Raw genomic sequence first — 18,434 nt, forward strand, 5'->3', positions numbered from 1 at the left:
GGTTATAGGCAACCCAGATTACACCAAATCCAAACAACCTACACAGCACTAATTTTTAGTTATTTTTAATATTTTTTAATGAGAATAGATTAAAAATATTGAAGGTTACTATTAAAAATAAATTTCTATACGTAACAAATTATCCAAGGTCGACACAGTTTTTCAAATATTTATTACTAAAAGGACGTTATCATTGAAAATTTTTTTCCCTTTTCAATGAAAAACATAAAATATTAGACGAAATGAAAGGTAATAATGCACAGCTCATTAAAAAAATTATTTATTTGCTACGAAATTTTCATTTGATCAACGTATATCGTTTAAAATACTTAATACCCTTTTAAATTTTGACTGTCACATAATAAATGGCCAACAATAATATTTCAGCCACATAATAATACTTTTTTACATTCCATGTCTAAGAGAATCGTCATCACAGCATGATCATTTTATAACACACTCACATAAATCACATTGTTTTTTACTATGGCTAATAAACTAATAAATATTGACCAGAATAAAAAGGAATTGTTTAAGAAACATTTAAAAGTTAAATAATTGATCACATATATAATAAACAAAATAAATTAAATAATTGCCTACTTAGAAATAGTACTAAAAATAGTTTTGATATGTATTAGTCGACGTTATTGAGGTTTTTTCTGGTAGTTTCTGATATGGCTTTTTTAACAAAGCCGCTACAACCACAAAAATAAATCGTTAACATATATAATGATAGATTATATAAATTGTTTCTTCTTACCCTATAATATCACTTAGGTCTTCATCTTTATAGATGTATTTGTGTCCATAGTTTCGCTTAGCTTCAAAAGTATGAAACTCTATAGATCCCACCCTTTCAGATTTGCATTGTTTTGCAGCTCTGTATAACTAAATTTTAAATAAAAATATATATTACAACGCACATTTTTATGTTAGTGGACATTACCTTGTAACCTAGTTTGTATGGAACAACTCTGTCATCTTCTGCGTGCAAAATGATAACGGGCAAATCCACGTGGCAAATGTGAACGTCCGTTTTAAAGACAAAGTTATTTTGTTGCATCGGTTCAATCACCGTGAACGAGAACCACGGTAAACCGCGGAACCACTATAAAAAATACCGTTTAATAACAATAAAAAGACAAAACTATTGTTCTTACACTGGCCAACGGAAACTCGCTAATTTCTTCTTTCATATTATTAAAAGGACTTTCCAAAATCAATCCTGTAACAGTGATTCCCTGAGTTTGCAACCTGGCTAGTGCGTGCGTGGACAAACTGGTGCCCAAAGAATGGCCCCAAACGAAAACGTGACCCTTAGTCTTTGATTTGATCCATTTAATCATAAACATCACATCTCTCACTACACCATCTTCCGTCAACTCTTCTTCTGATGAGTCTCCATAGTCTAAAAATTTATTTAAATATAGAGTATCGTTTCGTATTTTTCATTGACAGTAATTACTTCGGTAGTCGAAAGCAATGACATGGAACTGCTTTCGCAAAACCTTGTACAGTTGCACCCTGTGATCTGTAAGTCTACAACCCCCGTTCCCGTGGTTGTACAGCAAAACGTTTTCAGCATTAACCAGCGCCTGGTCGAAGTCCTGCGACGTATCGTTGGCTTCGTTTTCGGGCAGGATGTGCCACACGCCCAGCTTCACCTTCTCGTCGGTGGTGACATACAAGTTACGGGCCCCAAACAAACCGTACTTGGAGGGGTCCTGGTAGTCCGCATTGCCCGGAATGTTTCCTAAAGAACAAACCCATGTGTCAAGAAATTAATTCACAAGTCAGGAAGCTTAAAGAGCCTTTGTATTGTGCATTGACACAAGTTCATTGGCACGTGTCTGGATAATTTGCGGCTCTCATCAGATCGTGACAATAGTCACAAAGGAAGCAATAGTTGTTCCTTAATTGATAAATACGTACAATTACGTTAACATCTATAATCTGTACACAAGCACGTAACTTGTTGTAAAATTACGGATACAGTTTTAGTGTAAACAAACAACAAATATGCGTGTAAATAAATTTCATAATGCATTACGTAAAAACAAACATAAATGTGGACTTACTGAAGTTGAGGAAGACGGCGGCGCGTTGCAGCGAATAACTGAATTTATATATCAATGGAATTACGATGAAGATGATCAGGAATATTGCTAATATTAACTGGAACGTTGCGAATGTAACCCTGAAACAAGATTTGTTGTCAAGTTAACCGCAAAACAAATAAATGCACCATCAACATACACAGCTATGAATGTTTGTAATGTGATAAACCATTTCCAAAAAATCCCACTGGATCGTACGATATTGTTTACATAATGATGTTGTTATTTTTTCCTCTACGTAATATTAAAATATGGTTTTTTTATTATGCAATAGTTAATAAATTAATTAAATGAGTGTTGAAATTTTCAAAATTTCTAATTTGTAGTGATTTAATTTGATTAATCAGACAATTCTTAAAGAAGTATTCATTCAATAATAGATAATTATCATTAAGAAAATATGTAGTTTTAGTATTATTCATGGAATTAGTATGTTAAATTGATACAATTTTGTACTTTCAGTCTTCTTAACGACTGACTGACGGAGACTGACTTAGAGGGCTGGGATGAAATGGGGCAGCTGCATCCAGTTCCAAGGGTAGTGTGTTTTGAAGGATACGGAATCAGTTAGAAAAGTGACCGTTATGACAAAAATTACATTGTGTATCGCTATTTTTAAATGCATTTGCTCTGGATCGAGTCGCTAAAAATATAAGAGAAAAAAACCCACGTATAAATTACCTAACAATTCAACTATTTACGCATTGATTTTGATGTGTATTGTTACGTGTATAATTAATTGGGGACAGAACATGCGCTAAAATAAATGATCAATATTTGGCATGTTTTTAAACATGTTTGGTTCAATTCAATTCCCCCAAAACCAATGAATTTTAAACAATAAAAGGTCCGCAATTCAAATGGGGAATTATGTATTTAGCACATGGCTGCGTTAAAGGAATTAGATTAATAAGTATGGTCAGGTGCCAAACTAACAAAAGGCAAAAAACCGCCGTGTATTTTAAGACATCGCAAAAATTTTAAGGCCATGGACGAACCGTATAATTAGACCGGGTGTTGTATCACCGTCGCCTCAAGCAAAGCTAAATAGGACTGAACTCACTTCAAGCACAAGCTCCTTCTGAACGTCGACTTCCGGCCCTTGTCGCCGTCCTCCACGTGCACGCCCGGCTTGTAGGCGCCCTTCCCGTTACGGCCCCGCCAACCCCAACAACAAACGTGCACCATATTCGCAACGAACGAGTCCAACAGTGCGGGGAAAGGAGCCCCCGACCAAACGGAACGCACTACTCGCTAAACGGTTGGCAGTGTTATGTATACGAGGTGTTTGTCGGACGGTCGCCAGGTTGCATTTCTCCGTACGCAACACCCGGTGAGTCTGCGAGGCGAAGGCGCGCTAATTCGTACGGCGACGTGTGCACGTAGAGGAGAATCCCCGGCCGGGCCGACGCATGAATGGAATGAGTCATCGGGGACGGGGACCGCTGCTTGGAGAAACGACACTTGTCGGATTTTTTTATTACTTCTTGTTTGGTGGTTTTTCACTAATTGTGGCACCCGGTTTTGGCTTATGTAATGGGTTTGGTGAAAGCAATGTTAGTTTTGGGTAAAATTAGTCCAAAATTGAAATTCACAATTTCATAAACATAAGTGATATTTTTATTTCGTTTCCTTGATTATTGTGTAGTACATTCAAATGAATAATTTAATTCTCTTTTGAACATTTATGTTGCCTCCAAATTTACTAAAAATATAATCCTGAAATAATTGTTTGTCCACAAAAATTATTATGTCCTAAACTACACTTTACATGTTTTCAGAATTAAATTAACATTTTTTAGCTGCGTTCAAAATTTATATGGCAGTTATTATGTAAGAAATAAAACTCATTAAGACCTGAACGTTTCTCAGTAATTACTTAACCCTAAGTATGTCTTTTTAGCGTTAACCGTTGATAAAAGTTTGCTGAAAACCTTCTGTTATTCATTAAAAATGTTTATCTATGTTTTTACTTATTTAAGTTGTTAATTATTGCTTTTTTGCGTTTTTTCGTTAATTAATCTGTATAGTTTCCAATACATTTTTAAAACTACTAACGTCAGTGACGTTTTTGTTCCCACAAAAAGTTGTGCATACGTATTTGAGTTTATCATAAATCCATTTAAATAAGTATACTTTTATGTAGTGGCTGAATGAAAACAAAAAACAATAGTATTTAAATATTAAAGCGTGACTTTTACAATTAACTTTTAAAATATTCAAATAACATATTCTTTCAATAAAAATACAGTTTTACAATTAAGCTTTTGAATTATTCAAACTAACCATTCGAAAACATGGTAACAAACTATTAATGATTCTTAAAAAGTGACTGGAAAATACTCAATTACACGTTAATTACGTACACAAACCTATTTTTTTTAATTCATTACGAATAATAAAATTTTGATAAAGTTATTATGATTAAATGAAATAAATTAAACTCGTTTAATTGGTAATGAAAAATTAATTACACTCTTATACAATAAGAACAATAATTAAAAATTTAAAATATAGATAAAAATTATGGTTTAGATAGTTTTTTATGTTGTACGTTAACAAAAATATATAGGTCGTAAAATTGATCTTAAATTACAATATGAAAGGTTTTTTATTGTATCATCAAATAAAATAATTCAGTCAAATATTTAGTTTTTTATCTGTTTTCGATTTAATTCTTTTTTTTTTCAATAGTAAAAGTAAAAATTAATCATGACAATTTTTTTCTATTTCTTAGAAGTAAAAGATATTAAAAACTTTTTCATTTTGAGTCTCCAAATTTTGTCAAAAAATATCTTTTAAACCCCTTAACATTCAGATATTTTTTCATTTTTTAAGTGATGGAATATTTTGAAGTAAATAATTTTTCAACTAAAAAACACAACTTACCCATAAAACTGTTTAGAATATCAAGACATGCATAAATAAAAGGAAAAATAACTGTTGAAAACTCACTTCCAGGCGAGTCGTTTAGTGAGCAAACACCTCTTCCCCTTTTCCTCGTCCCAAATAAGATCGTATTTGAATTTGCTGCAGCACGTCTTCTTTTCCTGCAGCATTTTGGACACGTCGCCGCCGCCGCCGAGCATGGTACTGTTGTATCGGCACCTTTCACGCAACTGTTACCATTTGTTCCACCATCGTACGATCTCGTATCGGATGATTTTTCGCTCACGTAACCGACGTGTCCGGCGTTGCCGGGGCAAAAATGTCCGGATGCATCGGACCAAAGAGAACAAACGATCCTTTCGACCATTCAATTTAATCATTTTGTTTTACACGTAAGACAACATTTTTGATTGAAAACGTTGGAAATTTTGGCTCAATGAGACCTGCTTTTTTTGGTCAACAAAAATCCAAACAATAACGCATAATTTCTATTGTTTAACATACTAGAGGTGTAAAAGTAACCTTCGAATTATTTTAAAATCTATGCAAATTGTAATTGAAAGTACAAGAACATAAAATATGCACCATCATCTACATAAACTGGCGGTTTATTAATTAGACATATTTTTTATATTTACTCCCTTTTCTTCAAGATTTTATATTATTTTAACGATTATATAATTCGCAGACGGAACAAAAATTTATTGAATTCTGCCATTTCATCAATTTAAAAAATTTTTCGTATTTGAACATTTGATATAGATAAGCACAAATACACATGTAACAGGATACTTATACAATTTTATCGCCAACTTTAATGAGCTTTTGTTTTAGTCCAATGCATATTGAAATCTTGAGTCAACATAAAAACGGGCGTCGATGCAAAAACCCACAATTATCACTTACTTAAGCTAATGTCGGGGACTGATAAAAACAGAAAACGTGTAAATGAATAAATAATCCCGTTCACCGCCAACTCCTTACTTCCAACACAACCGCCTCCTCCAAACAGGTGAGCAACTCCCCAACTCCTCGTCAACGATCAGCCCGTACTTCAGCTTCTTTCCCCCGTTCGAAACCCTGTCCGGCTTTTTCATCGACATCGTTCCAACTTAACCACTTAACTGAAAGGAACCGATCCGCACGTCCGGTGCACCGCGGTTTTGGCGTCTACGGACGTTCACTGATTACATCGCATTACAGTTCGTCGCGCGCTTTTCTAACTTTTCAAAATGCCACTTAAGTATGACGTCGGGACAACGCGTCGTCGAAACCTTAATGTGTTTATAACGAACTAATTAATTTTCAGTCTTGTAAACATGTTTTTTTTTCCTAAACTATAACTATAACTGTGTGATTTACCCAGAAAAACAATGTTTAACGTAATAATTTAAATTAAGTGCAAAATGCAATTATATGTTCTTTATGTCACTATTTAAACAACGGTAAAATTTGCAAATATTAAATAACATTTTATTACTTATTTAAATAAGTTCCAAATATAGAGATTATTAAAAAATATTCTCTATTTCATGTACTTTTAATTTTACTTTTGTGGACAAATACATAAAAACTTTAATGAGTGCATAATGTATGTTACGGATATTAAATGTTATATGCACAACAAAACAATATTTGATAAAATATGTTAAGAGCAAACGAATGTTTTACTTGCCATTTTTTTCATTAATGTGTTCAACACAAACGTTAACAATAATAATTAGGAAAAAATGTCTTACAACCAAGTTTCCTATTTGTTCATTTAATGTGACATTAGTGGTCTTATTAGTATCAATTACCACCATTGCATGTTATACAATAATTAATGGCAACATGTTGAGTTCGATTTAAATCCGATTAAATAATACAATTACCGTTATTCCTGATTAATTTTAAACATAACTAATGCATTACAATTCAAGGCATTTTTTTAATAATAATACAAATTATCCAATTATTTTTTCAAATTGTTTTGACAAGAATTTTATGCGGATACTAAAACCAGTGATTGTGGACTTCTGTAGATAATCAAATATATATTTACAGGCGGAAGTGTCAAATGAATTCTTACAAGAAAAAATGAAAAAATATGTAATTTTACCGATCAAATTTGTGTTTACTCGTTGAAAAAACATTTAGCGAAATGCTAATTATGTATTCGATTGTATTATTTTATACTGCAATAAAAATTGTAATTATTTGCCCACCACATGCATTTTAAAACAGAAACATCCACAGATATTTTATGGTAGACAGTTATTAGTTCTGATTATATTAAGAAATTAAATACTTGCATAATAAATTATTATTGTTTAGTAGTAGTATTGTTGGTCATAAAACTCAAATTAATGGTATTTCATATTCTTCTTTCATAACATTTGACTTTCAAATGGTAAATCACTAAAAGGCTAATGAATAAACTGTAATTAATTTCATGGATCTAAAACTCCACTGCCATATTAATACAATTTCGTCCCAACACTATGAATAATTCCGAATTATTCAATGTCGTTTAGAAGCAAAAATAAAACATGCTACTTACAGATCCGCAAGATAGAGTAGCCACGACAGTCCTGGCACAATCAATCCGACCAGAACGTTAATAATCAAATTGTGAACAGTTTCACTAAACTCAGACATTTTCAGTAACTAAAAACAAACAGAAAAAGAAAACAAAAAATTACATTTAATGTGCAAATATGAAGATGAAATGAGGGAGTTTAACCAATGCTGAAAATGGGGTAATTTGCATCAAGGATTTAAATTATAGTTCCACGTGTTTGGCAACATTTGAAGAGATATCGTAAAATGCCCATTTCCAATTATATTCCTATTACGTCTCATGTGTTATCGTGCATAAACAAATATCTTTTTATCATTGTAAACAATGTATTGGCGAATTGACGTTCATAAAACACCCTAACGACCACTTAAAATGAAAATTATGCGTTTCCTGAGACAATTCTTGGTAAAAAAATAAATATAATTCGTCAATTACGCACGCTAAATAAAAATTATGCCCCTGCTATTAACATTACGAAAACATACATATATTTAGTATATATTATCGAATTTGGTATTCATACTCAAATTATAATTTTTTTCCAATCAAATTAATTTTATAAAAACAATAGTTTGTAACAATTATAATTATATGACACGCTAAAAATAGTAAGATATTAAAAAACTATCACATTTACTATTTACACACAAACAATTACATTGACAAATTGCGATTACATTAAATATTTACTTAATAATCCACAGTACATATGTACTTATACTTGTGTAAATCAATAGTTTCATAATTATTTAAATTATTATATATATTATATTTCAAATTATATATTATTTGGGTGATATTATATTAATGGAAACATACCTTCGAATAAATCTTCTCTTAGGAATCCAAAGCATATTATTCAATCACAGTATATTAAGTGCTTCACTTCATATACAATAACCTGCAACAAATTTTATGATGTTACTTAACAATGCCATTGTATAATGTTAGTCATCTCATATTAACATAAAGAAATCAAATAAGATTGTTGATTTAATCAGTCTAATTGTAGGAAAACGTATTTAATTAAATTATAAGTGATATGTTGGAAATTCCGTTTTGCAATAGATAAAATTTTAAAGTATTTGCAGTTATTTACGTAAATATTTTAGTAAATAATGTGATAATTCGCCACGAATTAGACTTTGACCTTTTTCTGCAAATCAAGAAAATATATACCATTTTACAACTTTTAAGTTATAGAATAAAAACATATAACTAATATGAACATTTATTAACATAAATCTTTTAAATTTCGATAAAATTTTAAATTAAATTAAACTTAAATTAGTTTAAAAATGTAAACATAACCTAAATAATTAAAAATTTACTCACCAAATATATTAACAAATAATAATTCGATTATAACAATAACACATGAAATAAATATTGGCAAACTGCAATTTTTTGGTTTTAATTAACTATATTTTATCACATATTTAGAATTGCTTTACGAACTTATTTGAAACACACATAAACGTCACTCAGAGATGATTTTAAAATCAGTACTACCAACTTTTCTTCTTCTGTCATTTTGTATTAAATTTAGGCAACCCGGATTGCACAAACATAAACAAGTAGTTGTTACGTTGGCCGTCTATGACGCGCGGGTTTTTTATGTGACGCCGCAATTTGAGGGTTATTTATATTAATAATTTGTTAAGAGTCATTTCTCCTGTTATTCATTTGGGAAATTTGATATTTTGGACATATCACATGACTATAATAATTGTTTAAACACCTCAAACTAAAGAACACGTGAAAGATTAAAGAAAAGGTAAAATATAAGCTATGTTTTAACTTCCAAGTAATTTAAATGTTAAATTAAAAACCGACTATCAAAAAAAAAAAAATAATTACGCTTATTCTGGCATATACAGACAATTGGTCACATCGGCGGACACCTTCTTGGTTGGATTTTAATATTCTATATCTCAAGTATAATAAATTTACGCGGTATAAATATAATTATATATTCAGTCCTAGTCACATAAAAAATAATAAAACAACGAAAATTTTTAATCACATTTTATATCAACAATACAAAAAATATCTTTTCTCATTTAATTATAAATAGGAATCTAGACCACGTTTACTTCCACAGCTCCGCTTGCTGTCCATTCAAACTATACCCCGACTGATGAGTCTGCTGTAACTGATACCCCGGCTGATGAGTCTGCTGCAATTGATACCCCTGCTGATGAGTCTGCTGCAACTGATACGCGGTAGCGTACTGCTCATTACAATCGGCGTCTTGCGTCGCAACCGGTACCGACGCCGCATACTGGACTGCACCGCCGTGACTCAAGGCGTTTGCGATCGGAAGACCGTATTGCACCCCGGTAACAGGTGCACTATACTGCACTCCGGTAACAGGTGCACCATACTGCACCGTTTGGTATGGCAACGAAGCTGCGTAAGGAATCTGCGCTATTGGTACTGACCCGTGCACGGACGTCGCAACCGGTACGGAAGCGGCATATGGCAGAGCCACAGGAACTGAAGCCGCAATTGGAACGGTTGACGCCACGGGCACCGAACTTGCGACCGGTATCGAGCCAGCTTGGGGAAGAGACGCCACAGCAGGATTTAGCGATGTGCCGTCCGCAGCAGTTGGGTTATTGTTTTTGGGTTTCTTAGCCGCCACTCGGCGGAATCCGCCGGTCGATGTGGGCACGTAGAGTCCGGCAAAGGCGTTCGCGATGGCAATATTTGGCCTGTTCAGGTTCTGCTCGTCGTCATCACTTTCAGCTCCTTCCTGAAGATGAATTGGGGTAAGTAATTTTTGTATATTTGTAAGTGATATTATAAAAGTTAAGCAAAGATTCTTCAAACTTTATCTCTAAAATCGTTCCACGTTTTTTAACAATTTTTTTAAATGTGTATAATGTAAAATAATGAAATGTTGATTAATTATTTATAAAACTTACTTCATCGCCTTCTTCTGCGGGTGCCTCAGTTGTGGTGGTAGTAGTTGGTTTCCTTGTAGGCTTCTTCCTTCTTCTGAGTACTGGTCTGACAGTAGTTGAAGGAGTGGAAGGCGGAATATAAAATCCATTATTATTATCATTAACATTGTTAACATTTTGACCATCATTTGAATTAAAACCACCGACATTGGTTTGATCACCAAAATCAGTGTTTGGTCTTATGCTAGGATTAACTTGATTATCTTGATCATTATTGTCTGTGGTGTACTGCTGTGTGGTTGTTTCCTGAGACACATTACCGTCGGTGTTTGATTCTTCTTCACCAGGAGTGCCGGTTACTACGGGAACGTCGTAGTCATCGAATCCGTTTTGGGGATTCCCGAAATTGGGCGTGTTTGCACTATTGAAAACTGGGGGACTTTGAGGTCTTGGTGTAACTTGACCATTGAAGTTGAATGATGGATTTTGGGGTCTTGGTGTTGAGGCACTATTGAAAGTAACTGTCGGATTCTGTGCGCATGGATTGAAGTTACAATTAGTGGTTTGTGGCGTTTGTGTGCAGGGTCCATTAAAGTTACAGTTAGGGTTGGAGTTTTGTGGCCTTGAAGTGCTTGGATTAAAATTAAAAGAGGGATTTTCTGTGTTTGGTCTGTTTGGAATTTGACCATTGAAAGTAATCGTTGGATTAATATTATTGGGAATGTTAACATTAACGTTGACTCTGTTAGTATTTAGGTTATCTCCGTTGGTCGTGTCGATGGAGTTCTTGTTGAAGTTTTCAGCCTCAAACACCGGCAGATTCTGTTTACTTAAATTTGGAGCACCATAGCTAGTATCCGGTTGAATACTTTCAGAATTAACCTTATCTGGAGTACCATAAACAAACTGTGGCCCATTGTTGTTCGATGGGACGCCCCTGAAATTGTTACCAACTGGTACTCCATAAGAGGTGGCAGGAACTTGTGTTTGTCTATACTTTGTCGGATTATACCGTGTTGAAGTTTGAACGTCCAATGTTTCAATGTTCTTAGTTGCTGGTGGGGGTCCGTACACCGTGTGTGGTACCGGCCCGAAAATGTGTTGCGCTTGTTTGAGGGCTGCAATGAGCTTTTCTTTCTTCAGCTGTAAACTGGTTTGAATGGATGGCACAATTGACGCTTTCCATGAATGTGGTGACTGGTACTCCCCCAACACCACTGGTACCATAAGTAATAATATACCGTGAATGACCTGAAAGCCACCTTGTGTTTTTTAATAAAATAAACCGAGGTAAGCGAGCAAACGCAGCCGAGACACAGTGAAGAGATAAATTGAGTAGGGAGTTAAATGAATATGGGTCACGTTTAAAGTTTCCTTTATTCCACACCGTCCGCATTGTCTTAATTCAGTCCGGACTGTTTCCAGCACACACATACTTGGATCTATCGAAAACAACTAATTTGAGTCGATTTGCCCGACCGGAGGCAATTGAATACCAATTTTCACTGATCAATATTCATCGCAATTAAACGTAGGATTAGTTTGCCAAGCGATAATGTATTCTTATCAGATTTGTATATTTGACTTTGTTTATGAATAATCAAATGTCGTATTTATTAGCGGACATGTGTTAAATTATGGATTGTCCAAAGATTATATCAATCAGTTAATAATATTTCCTGTTGAGGATTTATATTTCCAATATTAATTCAATTCAATTTTTTTATTTTACTTTTATCAGGATCTATTGTACTATATAAATTTTGATTATTAAACTTTTGTATTAATACATAGAATTATATAGTTAATACGTTTAAATTAATTGTTAGGTGTGGGAATATGCAAAATATAATTGTTCTCTTTGTAGTCGTGTTACTTTTTATTTCATTTTTACATTTTTAACAATTTAGTGTAAATTTTAGCAAATTGTTCTCAAAGCAAATGTTTGAATATGTAAAACAGCTAATTTGCCATTATTATTCTCTGTTATCTGCTAATTTTTAGTTTCATTAATGTGAAATTAAGCGAAAAAGTAACGCATAAAGCAAATCAAAAGTGAAAATACATGAAGTGTGTCAAGATAAACCACAAAAGAATTCGTTTGACAATTTTAAAGAAGCCACTGATAAAATTGTGTGAGAAATTGAAGGTAAATGATTTTCGTATTCTTTACTCGTTTCTGTAGTTGGATTCCAATAGTTATTTCACTTATTGCACTTTTATTAGGAAGGAATTTCTAACACGTTTTCAACCAATCCAGCGATTTTACTTCTTTTATTTTTTATAGCTATTACAAATAATTTCCTGTTTTCCACTGCACTGATCATTGTGAAAATGTTTTGAGGTGTTTCACATTTCCTCCCACTGTGATTTATGTGATTTTAACGTAGAATTTTATGAAGACTTTATTAAGTTTAAATTAATTTGAATTAAGTCTCTCATTTTAAGATTAAGCTGTTTCAAATTATTATCGGATGTGAATTTAACTAAGGTAGACATCTATAAAGCATTAATGATTCACACACTTCCTCATGACTCCTTTACAATTCGCACATCAAACGTACACACACACACAGACACACACACACACATACATGGTCCTTTCAGCTTAGTCCTTTTTAGTATTCTCTAATCGTTTTACGCAAGGTTAATCAATCTGAAAGTAAAATCACTCTTACCTTCATTCTGAAGTGCCAACGAACAACTGAGTATGACCAAAGGCCAATTTGGAATTTATATAATATCTTATTGTTTAATTGGTATTCTGAAAATGATTTTCCTATACGTGACGCGGTCTGGACTCACCATTGTGTTATGTGGTGTCGATTGTGACCCAGAAATGTTTATTACTATATAACGAAATTCTTACCGAAAATAACGATTACAATACAATAATACAAATCAATAACAATGACACAATATTTATTTCAGATCACATCTGTGTTGTGTCGGATCATTTATAAAATTTCTGAACGCCCTTCGTAGTAATAAAAATAGCAAATTCCAATAATTGATCATTCAGGAATCCCTTTTAATAAAACTCAATTATTAATTATCTAAAGACTAATTGGATTCCCTTTTGATCAGTTCCACAGATAGATTCTTTCACAGAAACGACGAACTATTTATTGTCCACTCGATTCCATTTTAATTAATCCGTAATCGGCAATATGACGTCGGATATCTCGAATTTTGATTAATATTTCATTTGGAATAATCTAAAGTTTGAATACATCCTCAATAAATACTCTTAAATCCTCTAATTAAAATGTTAAAGTGCTCCGAATTTAGAACGGTGACGTTTTCTTTTTCTCAAGAAATACTCTTTAATTAAAGTCACAAAAGACGTCCAGACTTTTGATGTTTAAATTCCATCCCATTTACCTGTTTTCATTTTTAATTGATTAAGGCTGAAAAAGTACAAATGTAACTGTGGATGTCTGGAAAATATTGATAATAGAAGTAATTAAAAGTTACCTTTTTTAACGAATAATTTAACGTATTCGTTTAGTATTTGAGATAATATAAAGTAATGATTTTTAATCAAGGAATTATTTTTAGTATTTGACCTATATTTTTAAATTCTTTGTTAATGAAATATTTTTATGATGGAAATGATGCATCGAATATTAGTCGCCTTGAAAGCCAAATAGGGAGACTGTGCAATTAACATTAACATTTAATGTCGTTTAGAGCACGGTTATTTTTAATCTGCCCAATATGGTTTATTAATTTTATGCACTATCAAGTGACGTAACCACTAATTTAATACCACCACCAGAAGTATTTTTTTCTTCCGCCTTAACCAACATAATTTATATAAAATAAGTATTTTAAAAATTAGTAGTACTTTCACAGTGTCAAATTTTATTGCCAGTTCTCGCAGTCATGTCAATTACGTTTCTAACATTGTTTCGACACAGTCAAAAACACTTAATCGTGCGTCGATATTGTTTTCTAGTCTAATTTAATTTAGTCTAATGCAAACATGGTAATAATTTTTGGTTTTGTAATTGATCTGGATATGCATAGTTGATATGTTGTGCATGGTATTTTATATGCGACATGGTGTTACTCGTCACTACGTGTGTAATTTATGCTTGACTAACTCATTTATGGTCTATATTTTGTATACGGGATAAAAAAGCACGTTCTTTAAAATAAATAACTCAATTATTTTATATTATTTAACATTGGTTAATTAATACTATTTGAATTCATCATTTCTGATGTTGGTGACTGTGAGGGCTTTCTTAAATTCTTCAACAGTCACAGGCCTATCACTTTTAAAAGTTACAGTCTTAGTTTCGGTGAACATCGGAAACGAATTCTGTGAAAAAGTTCCTCTGATTTCGTGGGCGTCCAACCACACAAACATACTGATCCTGTCAGTTTTCAAAGTTATTTTGAAATTCTGCTCATCATTTTGAACGACACTTTCAATCTGAAATCGAATTTTGTTACATAATTTAAATCTAAAGTTGACTAACTTACGGTTAGATCCGGAGTTTCCAGATATACGTCTTTTATTTTACCGGGAAGTACAAAGTTTTCGGGGGCGATTAACTCTCCTGATTCGTTCGTCAACGTGAGACGAATGAGACATTTGATTTTCGCCTTGTCGACGCCTTCGCATAATTCATATTGAGCAAGAAATTCATCCACATTGTGTTGGAACAACAATTGCGAAGCTGATGGTGACTAAAAGTATCAATCAAGTGATCACCTATCAATTAAACTAACATAATTATATTACCAAAGTAACGGATTTAGTAATAACATCAAGAGGAGTTAGTTGCGTCCAAGCATATACCCCCAAAGTTAACGTGCCATTCGTAGATTGTTCCAGCAAGTCAGACACTCCATAAACCTCCAGACTTCTTTCTTGGTAAATCTGGCCTGTAACTATAATGGGGGCGAAAAATTCCCTCGCCAGGTAATGAAGTACTTTCCACCGACCCAGATAATCGATGCTTGCCCAAGAGGGAGCAACCCAAACGTCGTTCAGTTGCCAATAAAGGGCACCCATGGTATATCCTCTGCCGTCTTCGGCTTCAAAGCTTCTGTACCTGCGGAAATGTTCAGTCGCCCATTTTAGTCCGTAACCGTTGACAACCTGGCCAAACAAATTTTCTTAATAATTTTGAACTAGTAAAATACATGAGAGCATACTTGAGAGTAGTACACGATGGTATTAAAATAATTCTTGGTTCCTTCCTGGGGAATATTGAATTGCCTCTTGACCATGTCTCTGATTTGGTTGTTACCGTTTGGATGGTGGTTTCTGTTTTCCATAAAATCGCTTTTCAATTCAAAATCTTCAGTTTGATTCGTGATTGTACGTAAGGAATCCATGCTGGGGTATGATTGAAGGCCGTATTCGGATATAAAACGAGGTATTGGATAAGTTGTGGAATCGAAATGCTCCGCACCATATTGATAGCTGTGAACTAATAAGTTTAAAATTAAATGATTTCCTATTGATCAATGTTAATGTGTTCCTTACTGTCTCCGTGTTTGTTGTCTCCGGGATCTACAGCAGCACCACCTTGCTCATCCGAATATATACCGTTGGTAGGACTGGAGTTCAAGAAAATAATTCTCGAGTGGGTGATTCTCAGAACTTCTGGTTTGACTGTGTCGATGGTTAATTTAATGTAGTCCTTTAGGTATTGATTCTTGTCTCCTTGATTCAACCAACCTGCATTGCTAAAAAATGACCAAACATAACATAAGTTTTGAAAAAGAAAACAAATTAGAAATTACTTTCTGACGTTGCCTTCATTTTCGTTATTGGCAGCAATTGTAGCAATACAAGCGTGACCACGAAGCCTCTTGGTTTGGTGGCGAACTTCTTCAATTACATTACTACAACAATTTTTACATTTATGCATCTTCAATGGATGTATTACATATTTACCTTAAGTAATCATCATGGGCTGGGTAAAAAGCTGAGGCCCACATGTAGTCATGCCACAACAAAAGACCTAAGTCATCTGCGATGTCCAAAAACACGTCCGACTCATACACACCCCCGCCCCAAACGCGGATCATGTTCATGTTGGTATCCCGAGCCGTTTCCAAAACCCTCCTCACCAAAACCGGGTCGTATCCTTTCTCCGGAAGAATGTCCAGGGGAACTGAATTGGAACCCTTCATGAAAATGGGATAACCGTTCACTTTATAGTAGAAGTAACGACCGTGAGCCGGAACGACTTTGTCTTGCACCAGTTCGATGGTTCTGAACCCGATTCTGGCAGTTTTAATAGATACTTCTGTTAGATCTTGGCTTGTGAAAATGATGGTAAGTTTGTAAAGTTTTTGGTCGCCGTAACCGTTTGGCCACCATAATTGTACATCATTCTGAAATACTTATTTGTTTTAACCTCATTCGTGTAGTACTAATCTTTCCTTACCTTATTGATGGTAATGGTAATGGTTTTAACCAATTCATAATACTCATCCCTTATTACATCAACGGTGGTTTTTCTTAAGACACTACCTTTATCCGTTTCTAGTTCAGCTGTGAGCACACCTTTAACTTGTTCTGGTTCGTTGTTAGAAAAATAGACATCCACACTCACTGTCCATTCTTCAGTGTTATCATCAATAACATCTGGCACAACGTAATGGATAATAGACTCATTAAAAGCTTCAATCGTAACATTTTTCCTATAAAGAATGAATAATATTGGTTAAACATAACTTGAATTCACATTAAAATCCTTACCAGATTCCTACAGACGGGAACGCTGGCCCCCAATCCCAGGAATAAGACGCCTGCATCTTCCTCAACTGATTGACGTAACATTCCCCTCGGTATTCAGTGGGCACGCATTCGGGTGGAATAACATACCCTTCAATGTATTGTTTAGCAATGTTTTCGCCAACTTCGATCGGGCTTTGGAATTTCACTTCGATTTCGTTGTCACCCTCCTTAAGAGCGTCCTTAATTTTATAAAGATATTGTACGAACATGTTTCTGCTGGTGCCCACTTCTTTTTTGTTGATTAGAATTGTGGAAAATGTGTCCAAGCCTTCGAACTTAATGTTGATGTTGTCGTGGGAAAGAAGTTCACTATCCACTGAAGAATTTTATAGATTAATTTGGGTTTCATGAGACAGAGATAAACTAAGTGGGTACCTTTAAACGTTCTGGAATAAGTCCAGTTTCTTCTCGCAACCCATTTCAATTCTTGGTCGGCGTATCTCCAGTAAAGGTCTCCAATCACTCCATTGTTTTGAAGGTCGGTAAATATTCCACCAGGAACGGTAGCCTTTAGGTCCACGTATTCTTTAATGAATGAATAATTAAATTAAATTAATTTACACGTACAATAAAATTATTTTACCTCCAGACTCATCTTTAAGTGACCATTCTCCAGCTAAGTCTTCAATTTTAAGACAACTGGCTGTTGTTAGTGCAGTCAGAAATAAAAAAATTGCCACCGGTTGATCCATGATTTGTAAACTGACTAACTAGTTTTGAAGGCGTTGTTATTATAAATGTAGGTGATGTGGTATGTAAATTTTATTTGATAAAATCTGTTGCTGGGTGGTTGATATGTTTTGGCTAATAATAACATTGGTTATGGAGTAAACAATTACACCTACTTCAACTAATGTTTATTTAATCAGTATTTACAATCTTTTTAAATGTTATTTTACATGTGAGATAAAGTTTGTTCACAAGCCAATTTTTCAAGTTTAAGTATGTCATCTAAAATAGATAATTTATGGATTTGATGTTGATGACTATCTTAATTATTTTAAGTATTTTGTTTTTATTACCTAAGACACTTTTAAATTATTAATAATTAAATATATAAAACATGTATGATTGTCTTGATCATCCAACCGTCTTGGATACAAGACATTAGAAACAATTCTATCAACATATCAATATATCAATAATATAATAAAGACTTATATATCAGATCTACGAAACAAATA

General features: G+C 33.6%; 4 protein-coding genes across 9 annotated transcripts in view; 1 reads left to right on the forward strand and 3 right to left on the reverse strand.

Annotated features, from left to right (window-relative positions):
* Positions 1-267: 267 nt before the first annotated feature.
* LOC109600407 (lysophosphatidylserine lipase ABHD12) lies at positions 268-9,056 on the reverse strand. 6 transcript variants are annotated; one of them, XM_049963099.1, is made up of 9 exons: positions 8,908-9,042; positions 8,392-8,473; positions 7,552-7,658; positions 2,082-2,200; positions 1,469-1,756; positions 1,164-1,411; positions 950-1,111; positions 764-891; positions 268-698 (listed from the first exon to the last, which is right to left on the reverse strand). In XM_049963099.1, the coding sequence occupies exons 3-9, from the start codon at positions 7,647-7,649 to the stop codon at positions 638-640; spliced, it is 1,104 nt and encodes a 367-aa protein (XP_049819056.1). In that variant the 5' UTR covers positions 7,650-7,658; positions 8,392-8,473; positions 8,908-9,042; the 3' UTR covers positions 268-637. The 6 variants fall into 6 exon arrangements, with proteins under 6 accessions (XP_049819056.1, XP_019872117.1, XP_019872116.1 ...); XM_020016558.2 differs by lacking the exon at positions 7,552-7,658 and having other exon boundaries at positions 8,908-9,056; XM_020016557.2 differs by lacking the exons at positions 8,392-8,473; positions 8,908-9,042 and having other exon boundaries at positions 7,552-8,104.
* A 529-nt stretch (positions 9,057-9,585) lies between these two features.
* Positions 9,586-13,233, reverse strand: LOC109600411 (putative uncharacterized protein DDB_G0282133). Its single transcript, XM_020016562.2, has 3 exons — positions 13,160-13,233; positions 10,503-11,732; positions 9,586-10,330 (listed from the first exon to the last, which is right to left on the reverse strand). The coding sequence occupies exons 1-3, from the start codon at positions 13,163-13,165 to the stop codon at positions 9,665-9,667; spliced, it is 1,902 nt and encodes a 633-aa protein (XP_019872121.2). The 5' UTR covers positions 13,166-13,233; the 3' UTR covers positions 9,586-9,664.
* Positions 11,706-18,434, forward strand: part of LOC109599299 (sex peptide receptor) — an 87,731-nt gene continuing 81,002 nt past the window's right edge. Inside the window, exon 1 of the mRNA XM_049963746.1 lies at positions 11,706-12,630. The gene's annotated coding sequence lies outside the window, so the exon portion shown is untranslated. The remainder of the gene's footprint in view (positions 12,631-18,434) is intronic.
* LOC109600394 (beta-mannosidase) lies at positions 14,689-17,944 on the reverse strand. The gene is made up of 11 exons (XM_020016540.2): positions 17,834-17,944; positions 17,626-17,775; positions 17,212-17,566; positions 16,898-17,153; positions 16,402-16,844; positions 16,248-16,349; positions 15,988-16,190; positions 15,654-15,931; positions 15,238-15,597; positions 14,976-15,182; positions 14,689-14,925 (listed from the first exon to the last, which is right to left on the reverse strand). Exons 1-11 carry the CDS (start codon positions 17,940-17,942, stop codon positions 14,689-14,691), a joined length of 2,700 nt encoding a protein of 899 aa, XP_019872099.1. The 5' UTR covers positions 17,943-17,944.

The sequence above is a fragment of the Aethina tumida genome, chromosome 2 (assembly GCF_024364675.1).
Source record: "Aethina tumida isolate Nest 87 chromosome 2, icAetTumi1.1, whole genome shotgun sequence".
NCBI classification, from domain to species: domain Eukaryota; kingdom Metazoa; phylum Arthropoda; class Insecta; order Coleoptera; family Nitidulidae; genus Aethina; species Aethina tumida.